Genomic DNA, 19,768 nt, shown 5'->3' on the forward strand with positions numbered 1-19,768 from the left:
AGTTGTCGTTCGTAGGGGGTCGACATCGACAGCTGGTTACCGAAAAAACAGATTTAACAGACATATTGTATTTTCAGAGATCTCACAATGTCTGACTTGTCTAAGAGAATTCTCAGTATTCTGGACCATGTTTTTTAGAACTCAGAACTCAATGTTTTGCACTATTAGGATAATTCCATTATTCAATTCTGAAATAAATGGTATTCTTCTTTAAAATTACATTTTTCATAACCTAAAAGGCGATAGTCAAATACGCGATTGTCAAACACAGCGTGTCCAAAACAATTTAGTGCTTATTTGAATGACGTTTTAAAATTCAAGAGATTTCGATTATGTGTGATATATCATTAAAGTTGTCATCAAAAAAGTTTAAAAAGTGCTCCAGCTGATACTCCGCCTATTCATCATCTTTCTTTGTCAGTTTCAGTTGTAGATTTTGTTTTCTGTAAATGATGGTGAATAAAGTCGATTTACTATTAAAAGCTATCTTATAATGGGTGATTAATTTTTACAGTCCATATAAAAAGTGTAAAAACTATCTTGTACAGCTTGAAAAATGGCGTCGAGAAAGTATTTTTTGTTTTTGATAATTCCTTTGATAACAATCGAAAAGACATCTCAAATTCTATTCAAGACTGAAATACACCGTTTCTTCATTGTATACAAAACTTTCACAGAGATATGCTTTTTGTGAATACACTCAAATTTCTAACTGGAGTCATCCACACTAAGATATTGTCATCTATTATTAGCTGCAATAAACTTTCTACCCCATTTTGTTCCTTAAATACCTATTAATTTTTTTCAAATTTATGTATGAATTTCATAGATTTCATTCAAATTCGTTGCATAATTGTAGATTTTCATAAAGCAAAATATAATTAGAAAAAAAACTTATTATTTTTACGAAAATGCACGAGCAATGCCGAAAAAAAATACAGCGCTATAGGAGTGATACCTGTACCGAAGTTTTAGTAGATTCACATCGCTGTAGATTATATACATTTAGGAATACCACCTCAAAAAGTTCGTGTCCTAAGGAAGCCGTTATTCAAATGAATACATTCTTAAAAAGTATAGTTTGAGATGTGTTACGTTGAACCTCGAAGCCATGAGCAGCTGTCAGGATCTGCTCTGGTCAGGATCTAACAAGTCGAACACTTCCAATGAATATTTCTATAGATGCATTTTATGTTCCAGGCTATCAAGGTTGCTTGTGATGTTTGGGTCTCCAGTTTAGGCGGATGGCTCTTTTTCGAAAATTATCTAGCAGTGTAAGGGTATGTTTAGAGGAGTTCTATACATGTAAGCCATATTGCAAAGCAGCTCAAATGTATACTTCATAGAGCATTACAAGTTGCACAACATTCCGGTTCGAAAAAGAGTTCCAAGTTTCGTGTATAGAGGGATTCACTTAATCTGACAAAAACAATATTTTTTAAATTTTTTTAATTCATTGAACTTAATTGAAAAGCTCAGGAAATAGCACGCAAATAAATAAGTGTATGTTTTTTAAGTAGAATACTTGTATTTATAAGAAAATAATTTTTTTAAATGCTCAAAAAAATGTATTTTTTTATAATCAATTGATTAAATAATGAAGAAAAGAGAAATGAAACTTTCTATGTTTTTTACCACTTTTATTTGTAACTAACGTTACTGAAGTTTCGTCCTATGAGGACATTTTCAAACTTATATATTGTATACATTTTCAAACTTATATATTGTATACATTTTCAAACTTTTATATTGTATGAGTTTGAAAATGTCCTTATAGGACGAAACTGCAGTTTAGTTACCAATAAAAGTAGTAGAAAACATAGAAAGTTTGATTTTTCTTTTCTTCATTATGATTTCCTACCATGTAGTAACGGCTACATCCATCAATTAATTGATTAATTAATCATCATCTTCATCACGAACGAGTCTCTGTGATCACCTGTGATGGCGTCATGGCAACAGAATTCAGAGTGGGGACGGAGTGAGAGAGTAATGTATAGAGAAAAAGTGAATAGAGAATTGAGGAATATAAACTCGTAGAGGGAAATATAGGCATCACAAAGATGCACGCATTAAACTTCATTGACAAATTTTTGTTATTTCGGCTTGCGGACATCGTCAGATTATATATTTTTCGTTGTCGCTCGAGAATGTCGAAATGACGTTATTTTTTTACAACTTTGCTGCCCTCCCCTTTCTTTACGTCACTCTCAAATTGTCAGATTACTGGAATATACACTTTTTAGCAGGAAATTAACTCATCCTACCTTAATCTGACGCGCTCGAGAATTTCTGATGATCATTTTTTTTACTAATCTGATCCTTTTTCCCTCACAGGCGGACTTATATATGGGGCTCATATTTGGTTGAGGTACTTAACCGGGTACAAGGTATCCCCCTGAATATTAATCTGCCGCGCTTTAGTAAATCCCGAAATCCCCGCTTGAGCTTCCCTATTATCAAAGCTGTTTGACTTTGATGTCTTCCTTCATTAAAAATAATAATGCTTTTTTGATGTTGGAGGCATTGTGAGTAGGTATATTACTCTTTCTGAGTCATAGTGGAAATCAAACCAACCGATCGACTACTGAAATATTTAATCACCGACACCCGGAAAATATTATATCACATTACACAACAGTTGTGCGAATTAACCAGAGGCTTTTGAAAATAGGTTCAGTGGAAAAGTTCTCATGCAAAACTGGTTATTGAAGATGAATAAATTAAGATGTATTGTTGGCAGTCATTAAAAATCATGAAACATCCATTAACGATATTTCATGAAGAACTAGTACCTACAAGTATAAGACATCCTTGAAAAGAATTTCAATACCATTCATAAAACAAATTTTATTTATACTCTATTAGAGGTTACGACAGAAGATTTCGAATGTGGTAAAGCTTCAATATAAAATCCAAAAACACAAGAAAAAAAACTTTTTTTCGCACTTTGTCAAAACTGTCTTCTGGTAGTTCACCATTCAATTAACAAAATTGAGGTTACAACATGGACATGGTGAATAAAATCATATTCGTCGTTTTTTTTGTGCAAAAAAACAGGTGGAAGGTGATTTTCTCTTGATTTTTGGGAGGCCATGACTTTAGAATAATGTCCTGATCATTATTTTACGTAAGTACAAACACGGCAACATTCTGAATTTCCAACCTCCTTATTTATCCATGGACAATATTATTATTAACAGGAAATACATTAAATTTTTGTGTCGAACGAAATCTTCAGATATGATCTGAATGTATAGAGGTATTGAGAGAACGAATTTATTCTTTTTTATTCTACATAAAATCAGAAATGATTTATAACGCAATAATGCATCAAACATATACTATTTTGATCTGAGGCCCAGCATAATATATTTTCATCACATTCGGAATTCTAGGAAATTCAAATGTATTGTTCATATAAATTATAGAGAATCGATAAAAAAAATACAAACCTGAAAGATTGCTTGATTTAGATACATTATAAAAATTTGATCCAGGAGTAATTTATATCAATTTTTCACCTGAATCGCTCGAATATTTTAAAAAATACTACATTTGTTCGTTAACTTAAAAAATATTACCTCTTCCAATAAATTGGGTTTTTACTTAACTACTTGATGTATTCTATGAATGTACGAAATTTAGTAGTGAATTTTTTTATTATAATCTAGTAGTGTAGTTCTTGGGGGATATAATAATATGAGTAGGTAATATCAATAAATGTCAATATTTTGCAGTAAATTGTCGTTCTAAAAACGATCTTAGCATATTTTAAGGATTCAGTAGAAAAACCGAAGATTTTTTACTAGCACATTCAGGACCTACAAATACAGAAGAGAACTTCTCCATTTTTCATAAGACATTTTCGACACTCATTTTTGTGATTGTCTAGTTCAGTCATCAAATAACAAGAATATTAATACCGGATGATCCAGAATAATGTCTATTTTTCAGAAGGAAAACCCAGAAAATAAGTCATGTCATAACATAAACATATTTATATGTAAATATAGATAAAACGAAAGCCAATAAAAAAATGTATCAACGAGAGGGTATTTCCACTGGCCGCTTCTATCGCTTGTGGTATACAGTTCTTGTATTTTTCGAATTATTTCAAACTTATTTTTAGCGGCAATAATTCAGTCTGAATTCAGTCATCAATTTATCAGCTATCATCTTAGCAATGGCTAACGAACTGGTAGCTCCTGGACTTGGAGCGTTTCTGCAATGGAGAATTCTGTGGCCAATTGGATTTTCATTGTTCTTGGTGTTCATGTCGAAGTAGAAATCGTCAACTAAATTTCCTAAAAAACAAAGGCAATTATTGTTTGTTAGGTATTCAATAAGCTATAAGAAAATGATAACAAAATTATCATACAATATATTTATTCAAGCAATAATTTTTTACTTTTCGAGGACATTGGTACCTTAGAGATGATTATCAGGGTTCATTATCTTGATATTTCACTGAGAACTAATCTTTTTATCTATGATAACTATTATTCATACGAAAAACAACGGATTTCATGAAGCAGAGTCGTATCAATCGTTTTTTGTTGAGAAGCGATGTGTTGAACAATTAATCAAATATTTCGTATCCTGATAGCATGATTTTTTTATAGTTTTTTTGCACATGTATTAGACTATTTGTTGCATAAGTGCACATGAAGATATTTCAATAGGTGCAATATAATTCTTCATACTTCATTATTGCGTAAGGAAAGCACCTTCCAACAATACAACAAAGGTTGAAAATGATGAAAATTCAAACAGACAATTGCACAAGCCAGAAACAAGTGTGACGTCAATAGGAGTATATGTATATAAAAATATATCTGAAATTTGAGACGACTACGCAGCGTGAAATTTTCTGTGAGTTATATTCCCCATCAACTTGGCAACATCGGGCCATGTCACATTTTAGATTATTTTTGAATTTCATTAGTTCGGACTTTCATTGTCTGATATATAAAATTATTTGAAATCCCTGAAAGAACTAATAAAAAGAAGAATTTAAAAAAATGAAGAGCTGAAAATAACAATTACATTAAGCAAAAAAAAACCTGAAATGAAATGATAGTGAAATAAAATACAAGTGAAAAATAGAATAATTGAATGAAAAATATAAAAGTTAAGAGATTCCAAGCCACGTTACTTCACGACGTTTCGATTGGTATTTCAATTTGGTATTACTGTTGCAAATTACATGAAGCATCAAAAACAGAAAAAATAACAACTCTCTCAAGTCTGAAACTAAATTAGGAGACGAGTACTTGCAATTCAGCTAAAGTTCTGCAGGGCGATTTTAAGAATTATTCAGAAATTTAATGCAGCTATAACTCAAAAATGGTTTGATATGAAAATTGAAACTTTAAATACCTCTATATACGTCTATATAAAATGTACTTTCATGCCAAATTTCATCAAAATCTGAGATTTTCTAAAGATTGAGAAGAGAAAGAGTTTTTGGCCTTCTACTTCTCCATCTTGATACAAAACATGTGTGAATCTTTCAAAGAAAGGAAGCTATTTTAATATAATCATTGAACTATACGAAAGAAAAATACTTTCGAAACAAAGACTTTTATATTAACGTTAAATTATACGAAAAACACTTTTCTCTATTCCGTTTCCATTCCAAACATTCCCAATGGATCCAAATCCGATATCATTCACAGAATTTCTACACAATATAACTAATAAAAGAAGTGAAATTTTACTTACATGGAACACTGTTATTTTTAGTGCTAGACATCCGATGTTTCGCCGTAAGACACTTTCCTTATTGGCTTTTCAGTAGCAAATACGGATAATGTTATGCGTATTTGCTAATGAGGAGCCGATAAGGCAAGTGTCTTACGACGAAACATCGGATGTCTAGCAGTGAGGATGACAGGGTTCCATGTAAGTGAAATTTTACTTATTTCATTAATTATACGAGTATTGTGTAGAAATCCTATGAATGATATCTGATTTGATTCAATTACGAATATTTGGAATACAAACGAAATAGAGAAAATGTTTTTCGTATATTTCAGAAGTAGAAGGCCAAAAACTTTCTTTCCCAAAAATTAATCTCTCCTAAAAATATACCCTTTCAATTCCAAGAGAAGTGTGTTGATTTGGCATGGAAAGATGCAATCAGAAGGGATTAAAATAGTATCGATAATACTAAGAGGCTATCCACCCTGCTGTGTTCACAGCCTTTAGTCAGAAGCCAACTCGGTATACCTCTAAAAATACTGTGCAACAATCGAACACTCCGGCAAATTCTACGACTTTCTCGAAATTATTCAAGAGCATTTCATGGGATCTTTATTAGTCTTCCAGTATGTCTGCGTTCGCTTTTCAGAAACAATGTGAGGCTCAAGTGAATACCGATGTGATGTCACGATACGGTATCAGAATTCTATGCACGTGAAACAGTTGACTTGTTATTGTATCTCAATTCCTAAAATACACTGATTATTATAGTACCTATTATAGTTACCCAGTAAATCAAATCGTCAGTTAAGTTTGACCCAGATACTATTCATCACAGTCCTCATAACTTATTTTGTAAATTTTCGACTTCTCAGTGTTCATCCTCCTGCCTTTCCGGTTAACCGAAAGCTTGACTTGAACTCCAACAAGTGTTGGCAACCTGTATGGCAGGGTGATGAAAACGAAAAAGTCGGTGAGAAGTACGTCAATAACAATGTTGGCTCTCTTTTTCTCTCATGCTCTCCGAAAAGGCTCATATCGAGAGTAATTGAAACGTGGACAATACTCTATACAGCGTGACTCACGGTCGATGGTAGGTTAGACGTTTCTGGAAAACGCAAAGCATCATTTTTCTGAAAATTTCACCTCTCACATTTCCTTACCTGTTCTATCGATCTAAAATATTTTCAGCATTGCGGCGTTGCCACTTCCATCAAAAAGTCCTAGCAACTTTATTTTTTTTAATGGAACACCCCGTATATTAATACATTTTTGGAGTCGCTCTGGTATTTTAATACTTTCTTGTCGATAATGTCCTATACCTATCTCTATCTGTTTTCGAGATAAAAAATATATTTTGCTAAATATGGTCCAAAACATAGCCTTAATTGAAATTAAGTACATCAGTACTCTCAATTCATGAAAAGTTGATATTTTGATGATAGTTTGGACAAACTCGAAATATTCAAATAACACCAAGAAATCGACTCCATATCATACAGGGCGTGCTAAAATTACTATTATTTCCATTGTGCATAAAAGTAGTCAAAAGTTCATTTTTTCAAATGAATCCTCCTGTATATTACTCGGTAAATTGAAAGATGGTGAAAAATGCCTCAAGATGATATGCCCTATACCTAAATCGTCAAGTTTTCCCAATAAAGTCGCTTCTTCTAGAAACATTATTTTTTTTTAGAATTTGGATTTAGGTAGCAGTGGAATTATCAAGCTTATAGCAGTTCGGTTACTTTTATAAGTAATTTACAAAGAGTTATCGACGGTGTTTCGAATCATCTTCCAAAATGAATGCAAATATCGATTATTCAAACGAAGTTCTTATGAATTATTTATTATACACATGAACAAAGTAATCAAATCATTGTCAGAACGTGTAAAAAATTCAACCAAATGTATCCTGAATTAACACCAATGAACGAGAGGAAGTTTGTAAGGTTACAAAACAATTTCCTTAACTATGGCTCAAAGTTTCCAGGGAACAACTGTACCAAAAATCAGTCATTTCTAGGTGAAAAGTAAGATTTTGTGGCCTAAAACATGTGAAAGTACCGACAGTAACAGAATAGGATGATTCAAAATAACAAAATTGTAAACAAAATATCACATTTTCACAATAAATGCTGAAAATGTTGTCCATTACATTCTAAACACTTTAAAATGTTTTTTTGTACGCGGCTTGTGGTTGCTTTTTCAATATCCTGGGGATCCAGATCTTCAATACTCCGCACTATTCGCTGTCGCAATTCTTCTTTGGTAGGCACTGGAGTACTGTATACCCTTTCTTTTAAAACACCCCATAAAAAAAAGTCAAGTGGCGTGAGATCGGGTGATCTCGGTGGCCAATCCCACGGCCCTAAACGCCTAAACCAACGATCGTCGAAGAGTTCGTCAAGTTTCCTGGAAACTTTCTGGGTGGAATGAGCTGGCGCTCCGTCCAGTTGAAACCACGAATTCCTTCATTCCTCTAAAGGCAAATTTCCAAGAAAATCGGTTACAGTCGTCCTTAATATTTGGAGATATCTCTCTGCATTCAGTGTGTCTTCCTTCATAAATAAAAGAACTTATTTTATTGTTCTTCAGAATACAGAAAACATTCAGGTTAAATTTTTCTTGAAAACCCATTTCTTTTGTAACATGAGGATTATGATCAGCCCAAAAATGTTTATTCCTTCTATTGAAAATACCATCCCTCATAAATTTTGATTCGTCGCTCCAAATTATTTCTGACAAAAATTCCCGATCTTCCTGTGTATGAATCAAAAGGGATTCACAAAAATGCATTCTACGTTCGAAGTCTTCTGCTTTTAGAGCTTAAACTTTGGTAAATTTATACGGATGCATTCCGTGATTTTTCAAAATTCGTTGTACTGAAGCATGTGATACACCTAAATCTTTTTCTGCACTGCTAATGGAAGCTTCTGGATATGCATAAAAATATGCCAAAACGTTAACAGTATTGTCCTCATTTGAAGTAACAGGTTTTGGTAATGTTGAAGGCGCTTTCAACATGGAGCCATAGTTAAGGAAATTATTTTGTAATCTTACAAACTTCCTCTCGTTCATTGGTGTTGATTCAGGATACATTTGGTTGAATTTTCTACAAGTTCTGGCAATGATTTGATCACACTGTCCGTGTATAATAAATAATTTCATAAGAACTTCGTTTGAATAATCAATATTTTCATTCCTTTTTGGTGATTTTTTGAAACACCGTCAATAACCATTTATCAATTACTTACAAAAGTCACCAAACTATCATAAGCATGATATTTCCACGGCTACCTAGAAATCAAATTCTTCAAAAATTATTTTTTGTACAACTGTTATTGAAAATCTCTTTGATAGAAACACTTCAATCAGAACACCTACCAAAAAATCATTTAGAAAAGTTCACACATGCAGTTCGTGCTATTGGTAATATTAAATCCCTGTGAAGTTACCGACGATGACGAAGTAGTATTCAGTCCAACTGTAGAAAGTCCTTCATGACTAACCAATAATCCTCCTTAAAATAACGTGAGTTGGCGTATGTAGTTGTAACATATGCCTTGTAATCCAAAGATCGTGTGTTTAAATCCCATGGACCCTATAATTTTTTTAATTATCAGCAGTAACGTTATACAAAAAAATTTGTATGATACATTTGTTAAAAGTGATTTTATTTTGCTCGTGAGTTTTCTCCTCTTGCTGACGCTCGTTTTGCAATAATCCCCACTCACAAAATAAAATGCCACTTTCAACACTTGCAGGTGAAACGTGAATAACTATTTTTCCACAAGGTATAGGGACATGTATATCATCTTGAAGCATTTTTCACCATCTTTCAATTTATTGAGTAATATACAGAGGGTTTCATTTGAAAAAATGAACTTTCGACTACTTTTATGCACAATGGAAATAATAGTAATTTTAGCACGCCCTGTATGATATGGAGTCGATTTCTTGGAGTTATTTGAATATAACCAGTTTGTCCAAACTATCATCAAAATATCTACTTTTCATGAATTGAGAGTACTGATGTACTTAATTTCAATTAAGGCTATGTTTTGGACCATATTTAGCACAATTTATTTTTTATCTCGAAAACAGATGGAGATAGGTATAGGACATTATTAAAAAAAAGTATTAAAATACTAGAGCGATTCCAAAAATGTAGTGTTCCTTTTAAAAAAATATAATTGCTAGGACTTTTTGATAGAAGTGGCAACGCCGCAATGCTGAAAATATTTTAGGTCGATAGAACAGGTAAGGAAATGTGAGAGGTGAAATTTTCAGAAAAATCATGCTTTGCGTTTTCCAGAAACGTCTAACCTACCATCGACCGTGAGTCACGCTGTATATTAATCAGTCAACTACAAAAAAATTGACAGAACCCGAAATATTTATCAGACCGTCTAGTTTCACCTGTATTTATAGAGAGTACAGATATTATACTTAGGAAAGTGACTTTTTTCCAATAGACTATCCAGCTTCCTGACGCGTTGACGTTTTTCTAGGAAAAATCTTGATGACATTCCTTACTCAGGGCTATTCAGGACAGAGGGGTTTAAATGTTGCATATATGACCCTGCCTAGAATCACTGATGCGATGTATGGCAGATCGAAACACCTTTATTTGGTATTGGATCGTAGATGCGATGTTTTTGGGACCTGATGGCATCTAGTAAATCCTGATGAGAACGCAGTTTTTTTATTCAATGTCAAATTGAGGGAAAATGTTTTTTGAAACTATGAAATCGAATAAAAATGCTTCTCTAGGACCTGATCGGACTTATTGGGCGTGGTTCTCCACAAAGAAATGAGGGCTATGCCATAATTTTTCTCTGATAGTCCTGGATTATGAATATACCTTGCTCATCCAATGCTTGGGCTCTCACTCCAGATGGTCCTGGTACGACGTCTTCAACTGTGATCGAGGGAAAAAAGCTCCGTAACTCTTTGATTTGCATTGAGGTGCATAATGATTTCGTTATTTCTGAAATACCAGCTCCGGAGAATCTAAAGGCCATTTTTAAAAATCCAGGATATGATAGTGCGTCCAAAAGTTCTTTAGGGTTAATGTCAGTCCATCTGAAATAAAAATGGAATTGTGTCATCATGCATATTGAAAAACACTTATGATGAGAAGGCCAAAAAACAAAGTTTTTGTTTCGGGGTTGAAATTAGATGATTTTAATGTATTTCCACGTGTTAAAACCGAAAGTGACCATAAAAATTATATATTAGCTCTTGTTTTCAAGATATAGTATCATTATATTATATATATATATATATATATATATATATATATATATATATATATATATATATATATGTATATTGAGTTTTCAACAAATGAAATATTTCATCACCAACAGTTGGTACACATGTTTGTTTACATAACACCCCTCTCATCAGCTGTTCTTAAGTAGTAAACATAACCTATGTGAGTTTGTCAATTGTACGCACGTGGTTGCTATTGAAATTATCGTGTGAAGTTGATTTTTAAATTAATTTAAGTGCTGATCTGAAATGCCTCGAAAGTGTGTGAATTCTGTCGATAGCTTTTGCTATATATGTGGTGAAATAACATTTAAGGCTCAGAAACGTAAAATGACACCTATCGTTAAGACAACCTATGAACATTATTTTGGTGTGAACGTTGGGGACCAAGATAAATCATGGGCTCCTCATATATGTTGTAGTTCTTGTTCCGTCATATTGCGAGAGTGGCTGAAAAATAAAAACCGGGCAATGGCTTTTGCAGTACCTATGGTTTGGCGTGAGCCTACCAATCATACAGACGACTGTTATTTCTGCTTAACTCCTCCCATTAAGCAAGGTTTATCTATGAAGAAAAGAGGAACGGTTAAATACCCTAATCTCCCATCTGCTCTTCGGCCTGTACCACACTCAGACAATTTGCCAGTCCCTTCTCCACCCCAAAACTATGAAATTTCAGAGGAAGGTGATGAAGACTGTTTAGAAGGAACAACCCATCCTTCTACATCCTATGATCCTGATTTTGAGGTAAGCGATAGGTCTAGTGATCCGCACAGAATTAGTCAAGCAGAGTTGAGTGACCTTACAAGAGATCTTCGCTTGTCTAGGGAAAAGGCTGAGCTGTTAGGGTCAAGACTACAACAGTGGAATCTTCTAAAACATGATGTGAAAATATCTCAGTACAGACAGCGTCAAAAAGATTTGCTTCCTTTTTTTGAGAAAAAAGAAAACCTCGTAGTTTGTTCTGATGTTAATGGTTTGATGGACTGCTTGAATTTGGATCACACTCCATCTGAATGGAGACTGTTTATAGACTCTTCAAAACTAAGCTTAAAAGCTGTACTTCTGCATAATGGAAATCAGCTACCCTCCATTCCTATAGGTCATGCAGTTCACATGAAGGAAACGTATATAAATATGAAAACACTTCTCCAATCAATCAAATATGAACAACACAAGTGGCACATCTGTGGTGATCTGAAAGTCATTGCTATACTCCTAGGAATGCAATTAGGGTTCACCAAGTACTGTTGTTTTTTGTGTCTGTGGGACAGTCGGGATAGAAAATCTCACTATAAAAAAATGAACTGCCCTACACGAGACCTAAACCCTAATGAGAAAAATGTAGTTTACGAGCCTCTTGTAGATCCTAAGGATGTTCTCCTTCGCCCATTACATATTAAGTTGGGACTAATGAAAAACTTTGTGAAGGCCATGGACCAGGAAGGACAAGCTTTTAAGTACTTGAGAGCAAAGTTTCCCAGGTTGAGTGATGCTAAAGTCAAGGAAGGCATCTTTATTGGGCCTCAAATCCGTGAAATCGTAAATGATCCTGCTTTTGACATGATTTTAACAGGAAATGAAAAAAGAGCCTGGGAAGCCTTTAAGGGGGTTGTACATGGGTTTTTAGGTAACAAAAGAGATGATAACTTCACAGCATTGGTTAAAGAGCTTCTTCAAGCTTACCACCAACTTGGATGCAACATGTCCTTAAAAATTCATTTTCTTCACTCTCATCTTAATTTCTTCCCACAAAACTGTGGAGCTGTGAGTGACGAACATGGAGAAAGATTCCATCAAGACATTGCCTTAATGGAACAGAGATATCAGGGCCGTTGGAATGAAGCAATGCTTGCAGACTACTGCTGGTCTGTGTGTAGGGATGCTCCAAATGTGTTTTATAAAAGACAAGCTAAACGACAGCGATCTTACAATGAATCGGATGGACTTAATTGAAATTTGGTGGTACAAACTTCTTTTATTTGTAAAAACACTAAGAATAATGCTTTTTTTTATTAATTTTGTACTTAAAATATTCTAAAAGAAACATAACAATATTGTTTTATGTACTTTCACTTTTCACGTATAGTATAACTACTCTTTAAGATTAAGTACTGTGTATCTCAAAAACCAGAGCTAATAAAAATTTTTCATTGTTATTTTCGTTTTTATCACCCCAAAATTAGTAGAAATTGACTAATTTAGTGTAGGAAACATTCAAAAAATATTTTTTGGTTGTGTTGTGAAATCAATATAATGACAATTATAAAAAATATTTTTAATTTTTGAGAGAGTAGATGTAATACCTAGCAATGTCAGTATTTTAAAACGTAGAACCATTTGCATGAAATCCACAAATTTCATCGGCGACGTTCGAAAAAAAAAATATCGCTTTAAGAAAAAAAAAACAAAAAAAAAACGATTTCAGTCATGAAGGAAATAACAGTTTCAAATTTATCGGCTAACTAGCGGGAAGGAGAAAATGTTTATGTAAGAACACTTGTGGGTCATATATTATTATTTCAAATACGGGACCGCTAGACGGAAATCTTGGATAAGATAAACAGCCTAGGTCAGACTTGAAGAGTGGCGACAGTAATCTAAACAAAAGGCTTTCGAAGTTTTGCTGAGTGAACAATTTCGTGGGAAGTCGGAAATCTGAGACTTGAAACCGAGCTTAGCGTCCATTAAAAAAAAGGCGGGGTTATGGGTTAATTAATCATGGTCTCGACTAATTGAAGTTGACCCCGAGAGAAAGAGAGCCTCCCGGAATTGGTCGAGGGAGGTGACGAAGATTTTGGATCAGGGAAACGGATCTTGAAAAAGTGGCCGGCGAAAGAGGCAGTGGGAAAAAAAAAGTCGTGGACGGAGGTCTTTAAGCGTAGGGGAGCGAGGGGATAGAGCGGAAAGAACGCGCGGTCGAGCATCTTATTTGAGCGATAATGAGTAATGTTTTAAATATTTGAGAAGAAGCGCGATTTATAGGGGTTTATTAGGGAAATAAAGAAGTGTTAATCTGAGCTTATGAGCATATATCTGGCGGATTTATAGTGAAATTTCGGAATAATAATTTTGTCTACCGTGGCCGGTAAAGCGAGTGAATTCTCTCCGTGAAGTGAGGTTTTTCCACGACAATCAATAACGGATTACTATGTCCACTCGAGATCGAAACCTTTGGATTAGCCGAGGAAAAATTTGGAAAATAGTCGTTGGTGAGATTTTATGTACTTGTCTGAATAACATTTGTATGAATTTTGGGGAGGAGTTAGCCAAAAAGTAGTATACAGAGTGGCGCAAATGTTTTTCGTGTGTTTTGATTCTTTTAAAGTCTCAAGCCAGTATTAAAATGTCAAAGGCTGGTCGAGCTGAGTATTACAATCACTCTCCGTATACGATAGCATAGTCGGCGAAGGCACGCAAAAATATATGTTGACGGTAGGACGTACAAACTAGTAGTACCTTCAGTACACGGTTTAGTTTTTTTTAAATTGTTTAGTGTCTTGCATACCAGAAATTTAGTTTGTTTTCCTTCGGTTTGTTTATCATCCACTGTTTCTTATTATTACATTTTTCTGTTGTTTTGTTGTTCCTCAGTTTTTATTTTTTTTATTATTCAATATAATATTTTATTCACAAAGTCGAGTTTTCTTTCAAAACTCCACCTTCGTAACCTCCTAGAAAAGAAAAACAAAAGCTGTGAACTCTCAAAATCCTAAGAAAAATCTACTTAAGACCTTTTCTTCGTGCAAAAGGCCGAATTCATGTTTTCTTTCGGACATAGCCTAATAATCCAAGATAAAAAATTTGATGTGAAGTTAGTACTTCACAGAGTCCAAGAAAAAGAAACCCAAATTTCACATGGGTGAGTTAACTTTCAGATAACCAGAATATACTTTTTTCGTGTATGACCGACCTAGCGATTCTGCTCACTGCGCCCCTAATGTAGTTCTACTACTTGAGGCTTCGTTTCGACCTCACAATGAGGTTTTTTGATTACCAGTATAAATTTTCAAACAACAAAAAACATAGTAAGATATTCCTTTTTGGTGGTGCTACTTCCTCTCAGCCTTCGACAGTGAGCGGTTGAGGTAATTGACTACTTTCTCGCTGCTCTCGTACTGTTGAACATGTATAGCACCGAGTGCAAAGGCATCTGACGCATCTGCTTGTATCGTGATATATTTAAAAAAATCCAGGTATGTTGTTTGCCGGAATTCCACGTGAATATGATCTGTTGAGAATGAACGATTTGATACGAATCGGCAGTACCATGAAACCAATCCAATCAGTCACCTACATCGCCCGCGTTTCTAAGTATTGAAATCTGTAAAATGACTTCCACCTTAGCTCGATATACCATTAATCCTCCAATTCTGTACTCAAGATACCGCAACTCCGACTTGCAACAACGATACTTTTCACAGTTCAGTAGGGGAACGAACGATATCATCAAGATAATCTAAAACAAATTTTTCGTACTTTACCACCATTACTCCGTTTGTGAAGCATTGCCACATAGCAGGAGTATTATGCAGCCCTATTGGCATTCTACAGAATTTGTACAATCCGCGGTTGTGAACTACGAATGCTGTCAGATAGTTAACTTGTCAGACAGTCAGATGTTAAGTTGGTTGACTGAACGCTAATCGACAAAAGTGTTTTAGTTCTATTGCTTTTTATTAGTTTGGAAAAGATCGTGATGAAATTATTTCCTCAGGATTTTATGATGCAACATGTAATATAGACACTGAATATCAACGTCATCTATGATTCTAATATTACTTGCCTGTATCCTTCTCGCTGAAAAGCTAATACTGCGTTCGGTCCAAGCCATACACTACCGTCCATACGAGGTGTGAAGTGAACACCTACAAAAGGTAATCTCGGATCTGGAACCGGGTAAATATTTCCGTTAATCAGTTTAGATTTTTCAGGTTTCAGCAACAAAAATTCCCCTCTGAATGGAACGATCCTCGGAGTTCGCGGGCATCCAGATAATTCCGCTAATTTGTCGGAATGCAGTCCGCCACATGTCAAAATGTATTTACTTCGAATTGTTTGTCCTGATTTTGAAGTTACTAGAACAGGATGATCTGCATCGTCCGATTTCTTAAACCCATTCACCTGCATTTTGAAAAAACTATATTAATAAACACCTTTACTAATAATACATCACCGACTTACGCCAAATGATGACTTTCATAGCCAAATTGTTGTTACCTTAAGTTACTTTATTGCAGTAGAAATTATTGACTTTTTTTTAAATAAAATACAACCCATGCTACTCGCTGATAATGTCGCTTTCTCTAGGTGAAATGATATTTAAAATCGATTAACTAGTTTTCTAGTTAATCCATTTCAAATAAACCAGCTTCTCATTGGAGCATTACAATTGAAGAATTTCGAATTCTTCAATTCTTCTTTAAAATCTGTTTTTCCGTTAATCAGCTGTCGCCCCCATACGAACGACAACTCTCAGAAGTTGAGAAACTTGTGCGAGCTGAGGACTAACGAGATCTCACCTTTTAACGTGTGATTCCTAACACGGAGACGTTAGATATTATACATTTCTAGGTCAAATTATTACTATTGGTTACCAACGATGGGAATATTACGATCATAGGTAGACCTAATAGTAGTTTCAACTTGAGTTTGAACAAGAATATGATACAAATCATTACTGAATATTGAGAATATAAAAACACGAATATTTCTTAAACTATTGCCTCATAAGGATAATTGTCAATTCACTGTTTACTGTTTTTAATAAGTGTTTTTTCAAATGTATCCTAAAGTAGTGAATTTGTAAAAAAAATAAAAAAGGAATTTCTAATAGATTTATTGTGAAATAAAACTAATTCCGAAGTACTTTTCTAAATGAAAAACGGTTCTAGAAATATCGAAGAAAATGGGAGATGATCAATTTTTATTTTCATTCCTGAACCACAGTAGTGCTGGCAGAATTGTGATGAAGTTTTTTGTTTTTCTCATTGACTTCAACGAAATAGCGTTGAGTATTTTCGATATTTTCAATTATAGTTGCAACGTGTTCCTAACTAGTTGATTGATATGGTATAGTTGTGGTTTACATTATACCGATATATATATCTTGAAAAAATGATTGTGAGAAGAGTACAAAAGAAGAAATGGTCATAATTTACGATTGCATTTCCTTGGGTTTCAACTTTATTATATTCACAAACAAATTTAAAAACGAATAATTCCCTAACCTCAAAATTTACATGGATGTCGCCACCTTTTTCTTCGAAATCTTTTCCATACTGCTTTGTCACGAGGGCCCAGTCAACGATGCCAGTATGGGGCGACCACAAAGCCTCTAGACCAGTGCAATGGGGTTCTTTCTCCTTGATAGCTGCTTCTCCTTTCAATAATTTCAGATCTGGCACACCGTTTTGAATGCCCCTTTCTTGTAGTTCATGTAACCGCTGCACTTGTAGAGGACTAGTTGCTATAATCAGTTTTCCCACCTTCTTGTAGGGAATTTTCTTTTTATCACAGTATTCGTAGGTCAAATGAAGACCTTCCAGACATAGTTTTGCCTTCAGGGATCCTGAAATTTTTTATAAAATACAGATGATGCTTTTTCATATGCAAAAACAATAATTCAAAAGACGTTCTGTCTCAATATACATATAATAACCAGTACAAAACAATGCGAGTATAAATGTTTGTTCTCCTTCATATTAGTTCACATCGATCGATATAGTAAATCTGTAATAAATTGACTTAACAATATCTAGCAATTATACCTAAAGTATGGAACGCCGTTTTACTTTTCATTGTCACAAATATTCATTCCTCAATTTATTCAACTAACAATTTATTTGTTTGAATTTAATTGACTCATGCATTTGTTCGACACATTAAAAACGATTGTTCGCAAAATTTGTTCTATTTTAAATGACACTTGATTTAAAATGTTACATGAATAAAATTGTTATTTGAATAAAAAAGAGTAATGAAATAACTTGAAGCTTTTATTGATTCCGAAGAAAAATATTGTTTCAGAGTATTGGAAAATGGAACGCCAATTTATTATATATTATGCTGAAAAATAATCTATATACATATAGTTCAACTCAGCAATAAACCAACATTTTAATTCAACAATCAATGGAATGTATTATTCGAGTAAATTCAACAAACGTTTCAATTCCGCATATAATTTTGACCTTTCAATTAAATGTTAGTTATTTATATGACTGTTGAATTACAATGAAACTTTAAATTCACTGTCTAAAAGTAAGTTTGGGAATAAAATTTCAATGAATATATTTGAATGACTGTCAAAGTTTTTCCATGAGACATTGTTGGTAATAAAAATAGACTTTCGTTTGTCTGAAAATATAGCAAATTAACTTTCCATACTAAATATTTTTCTATGAATAATAAAGATTGTTTTATTTCAATTTTATTGAAAGTGTTCAATATTTGCAACATTCACTTTATTGCATTCAATTTAAAATTTGGTTACAACTTTTGTGCAAAACATTCTCAAGCAAGTATCATTTTATTTCATCAGTCTTTTTAAAAAGCTAATTTCTGACAAAAAATTAAATTTTTTGATGATTTAAAAAGTCTGTTGTACTTGAAAGATACATTTAAAACGATTGTTGATAATTTTAATTCGGCGCTGGTATCGAGCGGATTTATCAAGAACTTGTTACATATGGCAACATGCTAGTTCATTTATAGTACGACAACACGCCGTTCAACCGTGGCGCCGAATAAAAATTATCAACAATCAATTTAATTCATGTATCACTGAAATTCAACAAACAAAATAATTGAGATCATTCCAAAGGAATATTAATAAAAAGTAAAACGGCGTGGCACGCCCGTTTACTTTCTATTGGTATTTTGTGAAAAATGAATTGTTTTGACTGTTGCATTTAGGTGATACATGAATTAAATTGATTATTGATAATTTTTATTCGTCGCTGCGGTCTAACGGATTATTACCGTACTATGACCAACGCCATACATATATACAGTTGAGTATTTCCATAAAAATACGCCCGACGACAGCGCCGAATAAAAATTATCAACAATCAATTTAATTCATGTATCACTGAAATTCGACAAACAAAATAATTAAGCTCATTTCAAATGAATATTAATAAAAAGCAAAACGGCGTGACACGCCGTTTTACTTTCTATCGGTATTTTGTAAAAATGAATTGTTTTGATTATTGCTTTTAGGTGATACATGAATTAAATTGATTGTTAATAATTTTTATTCGGCGCTGCGGTCGGACGGAATATTGTGTTACTATCACTAAACTATCATGTTGCCAGATTTAAAAATTCAGCTTCTGCAAGAATCCGTTCGACGCTAGCGCCGAATTAAAATTATCAACAATCGTTTTAATTCATGTAACTACAATTATCAACAAACCATTTTATTCATGTTTCACAAAAATTGTAGTAAATCATTCGATAGTTACAAAAAAAGTATATATGACAAACATTTACTTCCAAAAATTTCAAACAATGAATCTATATTATAACTGTTCGCAACTTTTCATCAAACCAATTATTTCATGTAAAATTTTAAATCAAGTGTCATTTAAAACAGAACAAATTTTGGGAACAATCGTTTTTAATGTGTCGAACAAATGCATGAATCAATTAAATTCAAACAAATACATTGTTAGTTGAATAAAATGAGGAATGAATATTTGTGGCAATAAAAAGTAAAACGGCGTTCCATACTAAAGTCTATCCAAATCCAAGATATTATATTAAAACAAAACAAAAC

At 33.5% G+C, this 19,768-nt stretch overlaps 1 protein-coding gene across 1 annotated transcript in view; it reads right to left on the reverse strand.

Moving 5' to 3' along the window:
- Positions 1–3,986: 3,986 nt before the first annotated feature.
- Positions 3,987–19,768, reverse strand: part of LOC111518166 (L-2-hydroxyglutarate dehydrogenase, mitochondrial) — a 28,266-nt gene continuing 12,484 nt past the window's right edge. The window contains exons 3-6 of the mRNA XM_023174527.2: positions 17,217–17,557; positions 15,773–16,110; positions 10,574–10,794; positions 3,987–4,307 (exon numbers count right to left, since the gene is read on the reverse strand). Coding sequence (XP_023030295.2) covers positions 4,129–4,307; positions 10,574–10,794; positions 15,773–16,110; positions 17,217–17,557 — 1,079 coding nt within the window. The 3' untranslated portion in view covers positions 3,987–4,128. The remainder of the gene's footprint in view (positions 4,308–10,573; positions 10,795–15,772; positions 16,111–17,216; positions 17,558–19,768) is intronic.

Source organism: Leptinotarsa decemlineata, unplaced genomic scaffold (assembly GCF_025532065.1).
Source record: "Leptinotarsa decemlineata unplaced genomic scaffold, Ldec_3_MD MMD2_tig00026328_RagTag_RagTag, whole genome shotgun sequence".
In the NCBI taxonomy this organism is placed as follows: Eukaryota; Metazoa; Arthropoda; class Insecta; order Coleoptera; family Chrysomelidae; genus Leptinotarsa; species Leptinotarsa decemlineata.